This window comes from Leptonychotes weddellii, chromosome 3, assembly GCF_054177405.1.
Source record: "Leptonychotes weddellii isolate Sample4059 chromosome 3, ASM5417740v2, whole genome shotgun sequence".
Classification (NCBI taxonomy): Eukaryota; Metazoa; Chordata; class Mammalia; order Carnivora; family Phocidae; genus Leptonychotes; species Leptonychotes weddellii.
This window is the reverse complement of record NC_138371.1, coordinates 175806560-175824919: the sequence shown is the minus strand read 5'-3', so window position 1 is coordinate 175824919 and position 18360 is coordinate 175806560. Positions and strand designations below refer to the sequence as shown.

The 18360-nt window shown below is 50.3% G+C and overlaps 1 protein-coding gene across 3 annotated transcripts in view; it reads right to left on the bottom strand.

Moving 5' to 3' along the window:
- Positions 1–18333, bottom strand: part of CUL4A (cullin 4A) — a 45172-nt gene extending 26839 nt beyond the window's left edge. Inside the window, exons 1-5 of one of the 3 annotated variants that reach the window (XM_081815234.1) lie at positions 18107–18333; positions 17131–17246; positions 8271–8374; positions 3511–3580; positions 2307–2380 (exon numbers count right to left, since the gene is read on the bottom strand). In XM_081815234.1, the coding sequence (XP_081671360.1) occupies positions 2307–2380; positions 3511–3580; positions 8271–8374; positions 17131–17246; positions 18107–18278 (536 nt within the window). In that variant the 5' untranslated portion in view covers positions 18279–18333. Of the gene's footprint in view, positions 1–2306; positions 2381–3510; positions 3581–8187; positions 8207–8270; positions 8375–17130; positions 17247–18106 lie in introns of those variants that run through there. The other 2 variants (XM_081815235.1, XM_081815236.1) reach the window with 2 other exon arrangements.
- Between the last annotated feature and the right edge of the window lie 27 nt (positions 18334–18360).

The window sequence follows — 18360 nt, the reverse complement described above, 5'->3', positions numbered from 1 at the left end:
CATCCTTCTTCCTGGGGCGGGATTTAGGAATCTCCACCCACCCAGCCCCTCTGTCCCTCCCTTTTCCAGCTCTGGCCCCTCTCCAGAGCATGTCATCCAACTCTTCCTCCCCTGGCACTGGGGCCTCTCCTCTCTCCGGTCCTGTCCATTGGTGAATGGAGCGTACAATGTGACTCTATGAGTCTATCATCCTCCCTCGGCGTGTCGCCTGGGGAACTCCAGCTCGGTCACTGTGCACAGAAACCCTGGGGGGGTACCAGGCTCTGTGCAAACACCTCCACGGGTCCCTTACGTGCCAAGCACTGAGTAGCCAGACAAAACCGAGCTCCCGGACCTGGCCAGGTCTCCTCAGCGGGCGGCTGAGGCGGTGGTGGTGAGCCATGCCTGAGGCGGCCAACAGTGTGCAGGGGGCGCGGGTTCTGGAGAGCCCCATCTGGGGTGAACCCTCTCCCACAGCACACACCACAGGAGGCCTTTCCTGTTCCCTGGAGGAGCTGCAGGCCTGCGTGTTCTGCGCTCGTCCAAGACGCAGCAGTCGGGTGCAGGGGTCAGCCGTGCAGCTCAAGCCGGCCACCTGGGTCGGAGTCCTGGCCCCACCCCTGGCTCGCAGTGCCTCTGGGTCCCTGCCTGTCCTTCCTTAACTGTAAATGGGATCACACATTCGGTCTCTTCCGCCTGTAAAGCCCTTCCACACCGGGCCGGGCAGGCGGCCCGTGTGGGGCTTATGAAGTGCTCACTGTCTGCTCTCATCCACCTGCTCCTCTGCCGCGAGCCGCTGCTTTCTAAAATCTCAATCCCGTCGCTCCCCACCATCAGCAATCAGGATGTCCTGTGGGCCGCATGTCCCTGCCTCCCCAACAAACAGCTCACCCTGGGCAGCTCCCGTTTCCACATAGGCTTCCTTTTCTCTATTACCACCTCTTTCTGCCTCACCTACCTCAGCACTCCTGCTCATTCTGCAAAGCTCAGGCCTAGGATGAGGCTTGCCCTCCCGCCGTGTCCTGCCTGAGGCATTTCTCGTGCACCTGCAGTGAGTCTGGCTCTACCAGATGTAGCTTTCTCACCTGCTGCCGTGGCCGGAGGCCAGTCTTGTCGATGCTGTGATGTTTATAGGTTCTGACATGGTTACGCTATGAACCATGTTTATGAACTAACAGTTCAGACTAGGCAGCCCAACAACCTGGGAACAGCAAATTATGGGAACTCTCTGCCTCAGTTTCTCCGTCTATAAAACGGAGAAAACGGTAATCCCTCAGACTCGGTAGGCTGGCAGGTGCCGGACCTCTTAGAACAGAGCCTGGCACAGACTAGCAGCCATGCCATTCACGTTGTCCTCAGTACAGCACCCTTATCGTTTCTCTGGACAAAGGCCACCCTCTCTGTGCGGGGCCAGCAGACTGCAGACGCATGTGGGTGTCTAGCACAATGGAAACGGGAGCAGCGGCTGGAGAGGGAAGAGGAGCAAGGGGGACTGAGGAAGGGGAGACTTTCAAGGAGTGTCCAGAGCTGCACAGATGTCAGGTAATAGAAAATAAAAAGTATCCATAGGATCTGGGAACCAGGGTCACCAACACCTCAGGAAGAGCAGTTCTAGCCTCAGGTCAGAAGGAACCGATGCTAAGGAAACTGCAAAAGCAAGCCGCTTTTTAAAGAACCTGGGTTTAAAGGGAATGGGAGAAGAGCCCAGGAAGAGCCCGCGGACGACACGAGGGACAAGTCTGATCAGGTCAGGCAGGGCTTTGTGGAGGCAGCAGTGGGCGCTTAGGGGACGGACAGCGTGGTGAAGGGCGTTGTACAGGGTGTGGAAGTGGGTGACAGAGGGGGGAGCTCCTAATTCACCCCGTCCCCGAAAGATGCCACATGCTAGACGGGCAGATTGAAAGGAGGTCTCTGTGCATGTGGTTGGTCAGCGGGATGGGGAGGCGCTGGGGGCTTCAGGACCCCGGGTCATGACCTCACCAGCCCCAGTCTTCCTCAGACCTTCACCAGACCACTGGCTGGACCAGCTGCTGGACGGTCCCGGAGGGCCTCAGCCTCTCCCTCCCTCCCGTTGGCTCCGGACGGTCCTGACGCGCAGAGCCCAGTGACAGAAACGGGCCTCCCCACAGAGCTGCCTTGCTGGCCTGCCACCCCCATGGTGACACTCAAGCTGGGCAGTGTGCCAGAAGGGGCTCCCCCGGGTGCGGCCCGCCCCGGCTCTAACCCCAGGACTAAGGTCCAGCTGGGTCTGGACGTGTGCACTCGAGATCCTGGCTGACATAAAGGACCAAATGGCAGCAGCAGATACAGCTCACGGACTCACTCACCAGATAGAAGGAAGCATGGAATTCTGAAGGACGTAAGTGCGATCCAAAAACAGGAAAATACTTCTGATCATGATCTGGCAATTAGAAAAGCATTTATTTACATAACTTGCTAACTAAATATCCAAGATTAGGCTTTCTGAACCACAACTATGGTAAATGTCTCATCTAACAATAATTGTTTCTTGATGTTCCCCAAGACCCTCATGATTTTCGCCTCTTTTATCCAGAAAATCTGACTATAAGGATTTTAAAGCATTTAACCTACAGGATGGATACCTTTGAAATCTGGTCATCTCTTGACTAATGTGGTAAATCTCATGGGCCTAAAGAGACACTTTAAGCTTTTTAAATAGTCAGTCCTTATTATGTTGGCACAAGGCTGTTGGCCACGTGGTTGACTCTCCTTTGCAAGCAGAGCATGGAGGGCACAGAATCATCAGCCACCCTGTGATCCTCTTATTACGGAAGCTACCGGACTTGTGAGCAAAGCCTTCCTGGCAGACGTTCATCTATTCTGACCATCTACCAGGTGCCTGGGCCGGAAAAGAGGCGCATTCATTGTCCCCTGTTTACCTCATTTAGGAAACAAAAGAATTCAACCCACTTAGTAAAGCTACTGATACCATGATTTCACTTACAACCAGGCCACATGAAAAACTCACATACGTAAAATCAAATTAGAATCAACACACGTACAAAGTCTAAAACTCTGTCCAGTTACGTAAAAACCTAGAAGTCAGGCTCGATTGTGAGGCACAAACTGGGATCAAGGAAAACCCATTCAGGGATCACGAGATGTCGGGTTGGTGTGAAGATCAAGTCAGCAGCCACTCCAGTCCAGAACAGCAGCATGCACACCCTGCTTTGCTCTGCTCTGCTGTTCAGCTACGTTGAGCTGGATGGAAGCATTTGACCCTAAACAGAACTTCCCTATCTCAGCCCACGGTCTGGCCCACACCATCTTTAGGTGGGTAAGGGAAGGTGGATGAGGCCATGCTCTGATTAAAAAGAAAAAAAGACAGCTGTATTAAAAGGGGCACATCCTCCCCGCTATGCCATCTCCCGTCTGTCTGGCTCCACCAGAGGTGAACAGGACCAAGAGGGAGTGTGCAGGGGAGACCAGACAGCAGAGCAGTGGTGATGAAGGTGCCGGGACAGCACATGTACCTAAAAACAAGGGTTAATAGAAAGTCAGTACGCTTACCATTTGTCTGCAATGATCTTGCCAGCATGTGTTAATCTTCTTTAAAAATAAAACACTATCTAGTGAGTCTGTGCAGATCTGCTAAGGAAAACATGACGAATGCCGGCCAGTTTAGTCACTGCAGTTCTAACTTCTTCACTGCCACCCTTGACACACAACACTGCCCACCACTTGGTTGTCACAGGACCAGAGACGTGGGTTTTCTCCATCACTGCATCTCACCCTGCATTCATGATAAACGCAGCTGCACGCCCCTGCCCTTCCCAAGTCCCTTGAGGAGCCCTGCTGGCTGACCTAAGGCCCAGGTCACAGGCTTCTGGGCGGCTGGACCTAGGGTCCTCTCCCAGAGGACAGAGGGGCCGATCGTGAGCCAGGCTGTCCCAGTGGTGGGGAAGCAGGCCGACTGTTCATAGCACCAGGGGACGGGCAGCTACAGGGAGGTGGCTGAAGTCTAACTTTAACTTACAGCCTCAGTGAGAACTGACGTGAAATCCCATTCATGCACCAAATTAGGAACGCTCTCAGCTTGATAATTAGAATATGCTTTTTAAGAAAGGCTCAAAATATTGCTTATAGGAAAAAGAAACCCCATTATGGGCTCTCAGAGCAAACCACGGCCAAATGCCTGGAGCACGGCCGTCATAGGTTTGTGCAAAGTCATGGTCCTAAATGTTTGCCTGCTGCCTCGTGGCTTACGAAGCACCTTTCACACGTGTGCTCAGTCAGTCTCCCCAGCTGCGTGCGGATGGCGCTCCATCTGTGCAGACCAACAAAGCAGCTGCTCAGGTGGAAGGACCTGCGTCTCCTAGGCTTCTGTCCCTTTGGTCCTAGCTCTAGGACGCTGGGCCAGCGACAAGCTTCCCTTGGCCGCTTCCCCAGAACGGGTGTGAGGTTAGATGTAAAATCCACAGCACATAGAGGAGAAAAAGCCCACGGCCAGCGTGTGATGTGTCCAAGCAGATAGGCATCGGAGTCTTCTGTTGGCGGGGAGGTGTGCGGAGGGTGGGACAGAGCCAGCACTTACAGAAGGTCAAGAGAGCCACGAGGGACCGACGGGCACATCTGCATCTTGTCACACCAGTGAGACGAGCTGACCACAAGCACAGTGGTCCTGGCCAAACATCTTACTTCTTTTCTCTTGAGGCTTTGCTAAGAAATTAAAAATTGTAAATCCCAGCAAAGACCTACCAGTTCAATGGTTAACACGTTATTCTCCAAGAAGTATTTTACAATTGCTCCAATTTATGGTGGCCTATGGAATTACCACCTTATACAAATCGTCTGAAAAAACAAGGACTGAGTCACAATCACATCTGGATAGGTGCCACTGCAGTGGGGACCCAGCAGCCCGGGCACCTGGTGCTGGGCACAAGCCACTCACTGTGTGGCCGATACCCTGGCCAGCCTCCACGGGCTGTCTGCACCAGCTGGGGGCCAAGGTGTCGGTGAGGGCGCCCAGGGTGAGACGCACACCAGCCGATCCGACCACCGCGGACAGGCCAGGTGCTGTAACTGAGCAAGCGGCACCCTGCCTCGTGCAGGGTCTCCTTGGGAGGGACGGGCCCCACGTGCAGAGCTCACTAATGAGAGATGCTGCTCCTCAAACAGCTGGGTGGAGTAACTTCTGGCCACTCCCATAGAAAACAGCATGGAATGCTCAGCTGGGCCACACAAGGGGACACGTGTGGAGCTCCAGCCCTCCATGAATCAAAACCTAGAGCCTCACGTGAGCACCGCTGGGGGGGCACGCCACGCAGCCATGCTGTGAGCTGGTCCAAGGGCTTGCACTTCACAGGTTCCCCACACCGTCCACTCCTGTCTGGAGAAGGTTTAAGCAGCCTACTGAGAGGAGTCAGACAAGTCTTCAGATAGCAAACAAATACCCAGTGGCAACATGCTAATACACCATGGAAAAAACTACATCTACCTGCGACTGCAAAGATTAAACAAAGAGAAGAAAGAAACCAGAAAAAGAGTGCTTACGCCGGAGGAGAAAAGTGATAGGTTCTATCTGTGCCACGTTTCCTAAAGCAGGCTGTCCTGCCTGCTCTGAATGCACAGAGCACGGTGCAGCTGAGCTGGTCCCGTGGCAGCACACAGAGCAGGACGTCGGCCGTGGCTCCCCAGAGGCACTCGTGAACTGAGCCCGGGCGCACGGCACGTCCCTCCTGCTGCATCGTCTGACGCCTGGTTCAGGGCACGCGGCAGTGGCTGAGGTGCGCGGGGACGGCCCTGGCTTGGGGAAAAGGCCTATCACCAACAGCGGGTAACCTATTTTGAAAGAAGCAGGTGAGTGCAGAATTCATCACACACGTGAACCTCCTGGTCTCCCCAAGCACTCCTCCTGCTGGCCTCAACAGAGCATGAGGAGGGGGGCAGTCCTTCAAGCTTAGAAAGCAGCCCCACACGGAAGACAGGAACACCCCAGACACGAGAGAAATCCGAGTACGCTTACCCTGGACTATTCCTGCCCTGAGTGTCCAGGCACCTGCAGCAGCTCTGATGCTGGCCCCTCATCACCCACCCCTCCTGCAAGCACAACATTTCCCCTGCACGGACTGGCTGCCCTGTCCTCACCACGTAGTTTCAGAAATGCAGACTCTATGCTCCTGCCAGCCCCCCCACCTCGGGGTTGAAGCTCTGTCCTCCTGTTTGTTGCCAGGGCCTGGAACGCAGTGGACACTGGCCTCCCTTGCCACCGGTCTCATCCTGCTGGACTCTTGCACCCCCCCCACCGCAACCTGCGAGGGCTCAGAGACGCACACAGACTGAAGTCCAAAGCCTGCGGAGTATATACACAGATTCAAATCCAAGCTGCAACCCAGAATTACAGCCTCAAACTCCAGCAGTTCTCCCGGGTTCCGGTCACGCCAAACTGCTCCGGGTCTTCACGAGCACCCCCTTCTGATGGCTCCCTCCCTCTGTGGCCAGCTACACTCTACCCATCCTGTCTGATGTGACTCCGGCATCACCTCCACTGGGAAGCTCTGCTCCCGATTCTAACATTTGAGCATCTTAGAATTCCAGGTGCCTCCCGCTCATAAAGACGTATAACGTGGCCGAATGTCTTTTTGTCTTTTGTCTTCATTGAAATACACGGTAATTTTTATGGTCGTGGTCTGTCACGGTACCGAGGACACGCGGCCACCATCTTGTACCGTTTGGTGGTGGTCTGGACAGGGAGTGAGGACTTGCTGAATGAGTGACTTCATGGACACATCCGTGTAGCCACAAGGTAGGGTTAGCAGGCAGGAGGGTGAGTTTATCAAGGAATCAGGATGTGGTCTTGGTTAGATTAGGGCTAGATGAGCAATAGCTGCCGCGGCTCTCCCTCACACGTGCCCGTCTGGGAATGGGAACTTGGGGATCGGCTGGAGGCCTGCAGGAAGCCTGGGCCCTGGTAGTCTTCAGACGCCAGCACCCTGACCGTGGCTTCCCAGGCCCGTCACCCAGCCCCCCAGACTGCCAAGCGGCGGCACTGAGGCGGGAGCGTACATCTGGGACGTGGCACGCTGGCCGTCTTCCAAAGGCCCGGCAGTGTGGTCACCGGTGTCCCGAGGGGCAGAGCTGTGCTTACAGACGCCGAGACGAGACAACCAGAGGGGACCCTGCTCACCCACTTCTGCGGGGACCCCCTACCCTAAGCCACAGGGGCTTCACGGCCCCTGCGAATCCAGAGCTGCGACAGCGGGCGGCAGAGCCGTGGTGGCTGCCTTGAAGGCTTCAACAAGCTCTGAACGCTTCCGTTTCTCAAGGTGAGGCCATGGGACGGAAAGGCTCCTTCAGCTAGAAAAGAAGTCAGAAGTGAACAGGCTGCAACTACCTAACCCCACCAGAGAAGAGCAGTCACAAGCAGGTGCCTGCAACAGGAAGCCCACGCAGGAGACGCGTGGAAGGCTGTGATCATGGGAAGGCTGCAGACGTGGGCGGAGGCCAGACTGTAAAGGACTGTCGACAGGATCCAAGGAGCTCCGTTTCCCTGACAGACGCCGGCCCTCGAGGGGGTGCTGGCTAAACCGCCCCCAAGTCCTAGCCTGTAACTCCCTCTCTCGACCTTGGGAGGGCTGGGAACACGAGGGTCACACCATACAGTTCTGTCTCAGCAGACCAGAGAGGGGCATTTTCCTTCTGGTTCGGATGAAGCATATAACCATGCTGCCTAAGAAGAGGCCTTGTGGCGAGAAGCCAGGGGCGGCCTCAGGGGCCGAGAGCACCATCCTGCAACGGAGGGAGAAGACCTCTGCACCATGGTGGTGAGCCTGGAAGGCGGCTGCAGGCGAGACCCCAACTGGCTGGCCCCATGCTTTCAGCCAACCAGACGCTGAGCAGAGAACCCACCGAGCCCAGCCGTGGCTCCCTACACACGCGGTTGAGCCTACAAATGGGTGCTGGCTTATATCACCAAGTCAGTGGGTATTCGACACATCAGAGAAAACAGAGAGCGTTTTTTTTAACAAGATAAAAGGATGGCAGCATAAAATTAAGACATTTTCCAGAACTTTTCCTAAATACTTTAACCAGACCCAGTAAGTGGACACTCTATTGCTTTAATGAGTAATTTAAATGTAAAAATTCCACTGAAAAAAAAAAATCTTATATTAGATCACATGAAACAAAAGTTAGGTTTTGTTGAATAAATGCGAATTTTGAAAGCTGTTGTTTTAATATTAAGGATACTCATTAGTTCTTTATCCTATTAATGTTCAGTCTCAAAGGACTTAGGTAATGAATAGAAACTCATGAGCCAAAAAAAAGGATATTCTCTAAACTGAAGGATCTGTGCTTGGACATGATCTTCACAGACTTGGCGTAGCTGTTTGTAGAGTGTTGGGGAAACTCTGTGAGAACAGAGATTTTCAACAGCCTAAAAACAAAAGGAACAAGTGAATTATTCACCATGAATAACAAATTAGGTCTTTAAAAAGCCCTGTGTGTACACACAGCTAAAATCACCACCATCACAGAGAGGCACCCCCACCCCCGCTTCATACCTACATAACCTACAAATACACAGTCAGGGTCCAGTGTAAGGTGATTACTGTCTGAACCCCGGGGTCCAGTCAGGGCTTGGTAGGAATGGTAACAACAGTGGATGTGGAACACGGATTTCACAGCATGCCCATGACAGCCACATGGCGTGGCTGCATGTCTGAGCATCCACAACGCAGCAACCTCTCAACCTGGCCACACACCACCATCACCTGGGGACTTCAAAACAAAGCTGGACGCTCCCACTCTTTCCTCTGAGGTGGAGGACGCAGGAAAGGTGTGTGATTCTAATGTGCAAGCAGGGCATGAAATCACTGCCCCCGACCCTTGGTGACCACCTCCAAACAGGTGGGGGAGCAGCAGGGCAGTTTCTGCCCATGAGGAGCCAAGGAAAAATCGTGATTGCCCAGGAGACACAGGCTATGTTGTGTTGTTTCCTATTTACCTTTCTCAGGGTACATGTATAAATTTACTTGTTTGTCTTATGTTAACGAAGAAACAAGTTTTTTGGGCAGAAACATTTTCTTAAAATATTTTTACCCACATCAAAAAAAGTATTTGTAGATTCTCACCAGTTCTAATAAAATTTTCCAAATTTCATGTACAATACCAGCATCTCATTCAATCCAAATGAGATACTAAAAACAATGTCGTTTTTTCTACTGACTAGTTTTGAACCATTTTAAAAAATATTGGGGACACACTGCATAGAAACAGTGTGAGTCTAAATCTAACTCAAATACTATATTCCTGAGGAAATAAAGATAGCTCGTTTTTATAAAGCTGTTCATTGTAGTAATACTTAAAACATTAATAGTCCCCATACTTAATGTTACAAGAATTGCTACATATTAACCTGAGTTAAATAAATACAGTAATCGCTGCTATGAAATGCACCCATGTTTACAAAGGCTAAAGGAGAACAGGCAAGGATGACATTAAAAAGGACAACTTGTTTTTTAGCAGGTTTATTGTCAGTGTACCACCACCACCACAGGAAAGGCCCTATTTTGTCTTGCTCTAGAAATAAAGGCTCGTCTACATTCTGTGCTGAAATCCCTGATTTCTTTCTCAAACTTTGCAATTCCTTCACTTTGTAGCCCTGTCTTTGTAATTCAGAGATCTATCCCTTTCCTTCTTAAGAAACCCAAGATAACCTGATGACAAATGCTTTTGCTCCAGTAAGTTAGTCATTAGGGGATCCCAAAAACATAATTATCATGAAATGTTTTTAATGTAATACACAAAGAAAACTATCTTCTTTGGTAAAAATCAAGATAAGCTTAGCATGTCCTTCACAGAACATCTCACTGAAGGAACCACTTTGCTCTAATTCCTGAAGTGGGAGTCAATGTCCTCAAAACAGTCTTTCCCCAGTTGTGACATGCTGTCACTGTTGATTTTAGAACCCTGTTTCTCATCCTATTTGGACATACTGTTTACCTGAAGCACACAGATTTATTTTGTATTTAAGACTGAGAATTTGGGGGCCTCTTACCACCACCAGGAAAACCCAGAGGAGCCAGGTTTGCTGTGGGCGCTGTCCCTTCTCCGAGTCTTTGCTGAGTCACTGCTGGTGTCTTCATATTACAGGCACCACAGAGGGGCCTCCCCGCTCTCTCAGGGCCCTGGCCAACTTCTCTATTACAGGAGCTCCCCCACATAGAAGCCCCCCGCCCCAGAGTAAGTTTGCGAGATTTAACTAGTACTTTGGGATTTAGAAATGCCTTCTCTGGACTATAAAGTACTGAATCTGACCTGTACGGGGAGGATGCCTTTCACATTCGCCACTCACCACTCCTATTTTCAAGAGTCCTAACAGAGAAGAGGAATTTAACTAATCCAATGATTAGAGGTGGGCAAGCAGCACCTGTGTCAGGATAAAGGCGTTTTCCTTGCTCCCACTTAGCCGTGGTGGAAACTGCTTGTCTGAACCGCCCACAGCTCGGCTCTCTAATCTAAGTCGGCCAGGCCTCCACGCCCAAGCCCTCCAGGCTGTTGTCTGTGTTAGGACAGCCCAGCATGGCAGCATCAAATGCCTGTTTATTTGCAGGGCCAAGCCCTCAGCCCTGAGCGCACTTGTCCCCTGGGGGCGGAACACCCAACATGGTGTTAAAGTGAGCTGTGGGGTGGGGAGAAAGCACAGCATCGATGAAATGAGGGTACGTGGTTCTGGAAGATGATGTTTCACGTAAGGGCCTTGAGGGCCAAAGCTAAGATTAGAGAGACCGAAGAGTAAAAGGAGCCATAGCGTGAGAAATCATAAAGGAGAAAAGCAGGCTGGCACCAACAACTATTTATGTAGATGAAGGGAAAATGAGAACTAACCCCCAGCTCTGGGGAAAATCACACGCCGGGCCACGCCCTATAAAGAAAGGCGCACTGGCCGGGGCCCACCGCAGAGCCCACTTCACAGCGAGACCGGCACATCGCCCTCTGACACACACACACTCGCGCGGCTCAGGGTGGAAGGCGGCAGCGTTAGCCCCCCGTTAAGCAATCACCAGTCCTGAAGATGGACCCTACTCAATGGCAGGCCCACTGAAAGGTGATGAGCTCACCACTTGGGAAGAAGGCACCGATGGGGCTCTATGCCACCAGATTCCTACCTATAAGAAATGAGTAAAGAACGTAAAAATCCAATCAGAACTCAGATCTGAGTGGATAAATTAAGATAGGGAAGTCCCATAGAACAAGGGCTTCCAGGAAAACCAGGACCAGTGTGGCCATATTTACCAGCTCTGACTGCACAGCAAACTCCCCGTCCTAGGTGTTAGACGTAAGCCACCTCCAGAAACGACTGACCCTGCTGAGTGCTGACACCACTGATTTATGAAATCCTTTCTTCCTTTTTTTTAAAATTTATTTGATACAGAGAGAGCACGGGCACAAGCAGGGGGAGCAGCAGAGGGAGAGGGAGAAGCAGACTCCCCACTGAGCAGGGAGCCTGATGCGGGGCTCAATCCCAGGACCCTGGGATCATGACGTGAGCTGAAGGCAGACGCTAACGACTGAGCCACCCAGGCGCCCCTATGAAATCCTTTTTATTAAGCCAAACAGATTTGAGTTTGCAGATTCTCTTGTTTTTTGAAGAACTTATGTATTGAGTTCACTGTTAATTTGTTACTTTGTCAAATTGGTCCATCAAATAATGTGTTTATATGTGTCTACTATCCAGTCCTTTTCACTCTGTCTCATCCATTTGAGCCATTCTATTAATGCATTCAATACCTAAATCCACATTTTCCTTCAGTAAATTATCACCAGGCAGGAGGATTTCAGAGACCTTAGTCCGACTCGAGACAGCACAGCCTTCCTCAGAACAGCAAGTCCCCCATGACGGCTCTGTTTCTGGGCATCAAAACTGCCTGAAATCAACATTAGCCCTTTTCTGAAACCCTTCTCGAAAATGCAGTCTTTAGTTTTCTGTTGTTTCATCAGGCTGACAAACAGGACTAAAACGTATAGACTGGAGACACACAAGATAAACTTTCTTCCGCAGGTAGTGATTACAGGTCTAAACTCAGGTCTTTAAAAACAGACTGAAAAGATCTATGCATTCAAAATATTCTCCTCCCAGCGCTGTAGGAGAGAAGTGACTGTGGACAGTGCATGTGTGTGTTTGTGAAGACTTTCCCATCACCACACTTTGAGCCTCCCTCTTCACTGAACAGAGGGACAGGGAAACAACAGGCAGACTACAGCAGACACACGGGGTGCTAGGTAGGCCTCCTACAGGGTCTATCTGGGTAAGGGATGCCCTGGTGGGGAGATAACCCCACTTTGGGAAAACTAATAAACATCAAAACATCCTGAAAATTTCCTCAAAAAAAAAAAAAAAAACCCCAAATAACTTTCATACTTTGGGGGACACCTGAGTGGCTCAGATGGTTAAGCATCTGCCTTCAGCTCGGGTCATGATCCCGGGGTCCTGGGATTGAGCCCCACATCGGGCTCTGTGCTCAGCGGGGAGCCTGCTTCTCCCTCTCCCTCTGCCTGCCTGTCTGCCTACTTGTGATCTCTCTCTGTCAAATAAATAAATAAAATCTTAAAAAAAAAAAACTTTCATACTTTGGTAAGAATGGTTACTTTCACGTAAGATTCTTCAGCCAAGTATATACCACACCACCTCAGCAAAAACAGACTTTATTTCGAAACAACAGGTCAAATGCACTGCCTACTTCATCACAGATCAGGATAATACAAGCGGTCAATAACTACACAATGACGTCACTTACTATTTCTGTCCCATTTGCTTCCAAAAGATCTGAGCAGCTCATTCCATAGCCCTGTACTTGAACTCCCCGGGGAACATCTCTGTGAGTGGCCAGGAGCTGCCTGTGCCCACGCCCCTTTGTAAGTCAATCAACTGATCCCCAGCGGGCTCTCCTGCGGTGCCTCCTAGAATGTGTAATCCCATTTTGAGGGTAAGCACCTCTGGCCCTCAGGGTCTCAAGACATGCACATGGACACCCAAGGCGTTTACAATAATATCTATGGTGACCATCACGACACATCCTGCTGGGTAAAAGGTACGGCAAGGTCATTCTACCAAGAAAAATAATGGGTCATCGATACCAGATAGTCAAATCTCCAGGAAAAGAGTCCCTACCTGCAAGGTATATTTTATTAAACTAAAAACCTATGAATTTAGACATTTGACAGGACTCCTACTTCTGGTCAAGATGAAATAAAGAGACTAGGCTAGCCCTTCTGCCTGAATTTACCAAAAACCACACAAAATATATGAGGGGCACCTGTGTGGCTCAGTCAGTTAAGGGTTCAACTCTTGATTTCAGCTCAGGTCATGACCTCAGGGTTGTGAGACTGAGCCCAGTGTTGGGCTCTGTGCTGGGCGTGGAGTCTGCTTTGCTTAAGATTCTCTCCCTCCCTCTCTTTTTGCCCCATTCTGCCACCGCCCTGCCCTCTCTCTCAAAAAACAAAACAAAACTGAAACACCAGTTTTCAAAGCACTGCACATTGGCCTATGACAGAAAGTGATCTCTGGGAGGTGGGAAACAAGCCCCAACACTCTGACTTCCTACATCCCTGTTTCCAGGCTGCGGAGCAGGTGCCGTGAGCTGAGGCTTCAGTCTCCAAGACGAAGGCCCAGAGGGAAGAGATCCGGCCAGAGAGGAGCTTGGAGATGAGTGGAGACCTCAAGTGTCTCCCTGAGGATTCAGCAGAGCACTGACCAAGACCTCTGTGTGAGGAAACTCAAGTTTAGAGACAACAGGGTCTGGTACCCAGAGGGGACCTGGAATAACACCTCCCCCCACATGCCAGAGTGGAAAATCACAAGATACTAGGCACTGAGTACTCATCCAGGAAGGTTTTGCCCAGCCGTGGGGCAATTAGCCTTGGACAAAATACTGCTCTAGTCCTGCCTAGCAAATCTTAATAGTAAGATTCTAAAAGATCAAACTGCTTCCAAATAATTTAATAGGTCTGCAGTGAAGCTCAGAATATTTATAGAGATACAAAAATATCACACTAATGAAAATTCACAATGTCTGACAATCAAAGATTATCTGACATGCAAAAAAGAAGAAAAACACAACCCTTAGTGGGGAGGAAAAGCAGTCAAAAGCGGCCTGGAACTGACACTGAAACAGCTTTTCTAAGTCTATTCTCCGTGTTCAGAAGTTACCTAGCGACAGGGAAGGTACAGAAAACATTCAAAGTGAGCACCTGGAGAGAAAAACCAGTGCAGGAGACAAAAATTTCACCAGATGGCAGTCCTGGCAGATTAAACGTTGCAGAAGATTAGTGACCCTGAAGACACAAGTGACCTGAATAGTTCTATAGCCACTAAAGAAATGTGTAGTTTACGAGCTCCCCACTAAGACAGCCGACATTAACGATTCACTAGGAATTCTCTCACTTAAGGAAAAAATACCAATTCTATACAAAGTCTTATAGAAAACGAAAAGGAGGGAATATTTGCAACTCTGAAACCAAATGCAGACAAATATAGTACAAAAAAAACCACAGCACTATCTTCTGTGATCACAGATGCAAAAACTAATGAAATATTAGCAAAACAACTCCAACAATATATATAAAAAATAATACACCACTACCAAGTCAGATTTATCCGATGTCTGCAGGATGGTCTTACCATCTGAAAAGTCAATCAATGCAATAAACTGAAAAAACAAGAGTCGTATGATCATCTCAACAGTCATAGAAGAATTCATCAAAATCCAACAGGTACTTCTGGTAATTTCTCAGCAAACTAGGAAAGAAAGGAGCTCCCTCAACCTGACAATGGGTATTTTTGAGAAAACCACACCTCATACCATACTCAATGACAAAAGACTGAAGGCTCTTCCCATAAGGAATAGCCGCCAAACAAGGGCGTCTGCTTTTACCACTTCTACTCACCATCATTCTGAAGGTTCTGAACAGGGCATGGAGGTAAGAGAAAGAAATAAAAGGCATGCCGATTAGAAAGGAAGAAGTGAAACCATTTCTGTTCATAGGCGACATGACTGTCTATGTAGAAAATCTGATGGAATCTACAAAAAGCTACTAGAAGTGAAGTTAGCAAGAGAGCATACTAGAGTGATACATAAATAATCCTACTTCTAAATACTAGCATAAACCAGAAACTAAGTTATACTACTACTTATAACACCACCAAAAATATCAAACGCTTATGGGTACATTTCACAGAAGATGTACAAGACTTATACACTGGAACTAGAAATAAGTAAAAATCAAGGAAGACTAAACAGAGCTGTGCCTTGTGATCAGCTGGTAGGCGTGGAACCATCAAGACATCAACGTTCCTCACACTGATTGAGAATTTGACACAACCCTAATCAAAATCCTAGTAGACATTTTTGTGGAAACTGGCAGTCTAAAATGCATATGGAAATACAGAGGACCACTACACAAGCACTCAAGTGGCTAAAACTAAAAAAAAAAAAATCTGATAATACCAAGCGTTAGCAAGAACATAGAAAAACTGGAGCTCTCACACACTGCTGGTACGGATAGAAAATGGTATAGCCATTTTGTTTTTTTTTTTAATTTATTTGAGAGAATGAGAGACAGAGAGCATGAGAGGGAGGAGGGTGAGAGGGAGAAGCAGACTCCCCGCCGAGCAGGGAGCCCGATGCGGGACTCGATCCTGGGACTCCAGGATCATGACCTGAGCCGAAGGCAGTCGCCCAACCAACTGAGCCACCCAGGCGCCCGGTATAGCCATTTTGAAAACAGAAAATGTCCTAAAAAGTTAAATACACCCTTCCCTTATGACTCTGAGACTCTACTTCTAGATATTTACCTAAGAGGGATGGAACACGTTTCCACACGAGACTTAGGCGTTAACATTCATAACAGCTTGATTCATAATAACCCCTAACTGGAAACCCAAATGTCCCTTACCCTGGTGAAAGGTGGCACCCATTCTCCCCAGCAACAAACAAACAAATTACTGTCACGCAGTAGGCCTGAGCGAAAGACGCCAGGTACAAACAACTGCAGGATACGGGTTCCACTGACGAGACTCTAGAACCGGCAGAATGTACCAACAGAAAGGACATCAGTGATCTGCAAGGATGGGGTCAGGGGAGAGGAACAGACTCCTTGAAGTGATGTAAATCTTCTATATTTTATTGTGGTGATGGTTATTTATACCTCAATATAAAACTTATTGAAGTACATGTTATATGTATACCTTAAAAAGTTGATCAAAAAACATAATAAACTCACACAAACTTAATACAAAGAGGGGATGTATGTCCATCAAACTGTCAATAGTGGTCTTCCTTGGGTGGTGGGAGTATAGGTGGTTTTAATTTTCCCCTTTGTACTTTTTTGTAATCTCCACAATTTTTATAACAAACACTTTTAGGCAAACAAAAAATTTTTACTTCAAGTCTCTTCATAGAAATTGTGGTATCATATTGTTACCTAAAACATAGGTGATAGACTAGTTAATGAATGCTATTTGAGAAATAAGATCAGGAAAAGCCAGTCTGCTGATAAACAGAAAATGCAAAGTAATATTTACTTATGACCATTTATGTTAGAAATGGAACATCTTTAAATGAAATGTAACAAAATCTGTTTGCATATCTTAATTACAATAATCACAAAACAAAATGGAGAGAAAACCTATGTTAACAAGTAAAACCGTAATAAGTGTTGTACATAACACAACGTAATTATAATAGTAATTTGTTGCATTATTTGGAAAACGATGAGAGTCATGTGGCTACCAGAAATGTATCTTTCTCCTGTAATGAGATAACTTTAAATATCTTTCCCGGTAGCATGAGCCCGAAAAATAAAAATCCCACAACCACCAGAAAACAAAAACACTCAATGACTTGGGGGACAGATGTCATAGGACTCCTACTGCTCTTGTAGGAGCAAGTCTCGCACTTCTAGGACATCCTTCATTATCGGCTCTGAAGCAATCCCGAGGACCACACCATCCACGTCTGTGCCACCCTCCACTGGAGTCGGGTAACTTACTTACACGTTATATCCAAGCACCCGAGTAAGGGAGCGGACACGAGACCAGCCCTCAAGTCCTGCAGTTCTACGAACATTCCGCATTCGTGTCCCAGTGCGAACCCCAACGAGGTCTACCTTTCGCCACGGGCGGAGCCTCACCTGGTAGAGCTCTTCCAGGTTGTATCTGATGGAGGTACTACTTTGTATGGCTTTCACCGCCTCGTGAAGCTTCTGCCAGGTGTCCTGAGTGTAGTTGTCGGGCAATTTAGGTCTGTCTGTGAATCCAGATAGCACCAGTGAGGAAGAGCACCCACACGAAATCAGACCGACTTTAAGAAACACTCCACAGAAAGCACTTAAAAGGCACACAGGTAAGGAACACAGAAACGAGGTTTTCCCAGCATTGTATTTATCGCCGTCTTGGGTTACAGACTCCGCAGCCGAACCATCTCCGTTTCGCTGAAGGCGCTTAGTACCGAGAGGAGGGAAACACAGGTGCACAAATCTGCGTCTCACTCAGCAAGTCGACCTCGTGAACGTCTGGGTGGCACCAGTCACCGCGGGGCCGGGACAGCGGGTGGAAAGTGCAGGAAGGCCCGTTACACACGACGAGCTCGGGAGCGGCTCCGGTCCCGGCTCAAGGACGCGGCCGCGCTGCCCGCCGCCCACCGACTCCGGAGGCAGGGGAGCCCCCGCGCGGGCCGGAGGACCCCCACTGCTCCCCCGGGACCGGCACTTCCGGCGGCCGGGGACCCCCCGCTCCCCGGGACCGGCACTTCCGGCGGCCGGGGACCCCCCCCGCTCCCCGGGACCGGCACTTCCGGCGGCCGGGGATCCCCGCTCCCCGGACCCCCGGCACCCCAAGACCGGCACTTCCGGCGGCCGGGGATCCCCGCTCCCGGGACCCCTGCTCCCCGCCGCTCCCCGGGACGGGCACTTCCGGCGGCCCGGGATCCCCGCTACCGGGACCCCAGCTGCCCCGGACGGGCACTTCCGGCGGCTGGGGACCCCCCCCTCCCCGAGACCCCCGCTCCCCACCGCTCCCAGGCACCCTGGCTCCCCGCCGCCCCCAGGACGCGCACTTCCGGCGGCTGGGGGGCGCGGACCCCGCCCCGGCCGCCCGCCCCGCACCCACCTCGGAAATTCTTGATCACTAGTTTCTTGGAGCCGCCGCCGCCGCCGCCGCCGCTGCCGCCGCCGGGCTTGGAGGAGACGGCGGCCGCGGCGAGGGACGCGGGTTTGGTGAGGCCGTTGGTGTGCCCGACGAGCGCCGACAGGGCGCCTTTCCTGGGGGTCTCGTCGGCCATGGCTGCGGCCGGGAAGCAGCGGGCGCCCCGCCCCGTCCCGCCTCCCCGGCCGCGCGGGCGGGCGGGCCTCGCGTCAGCGCCG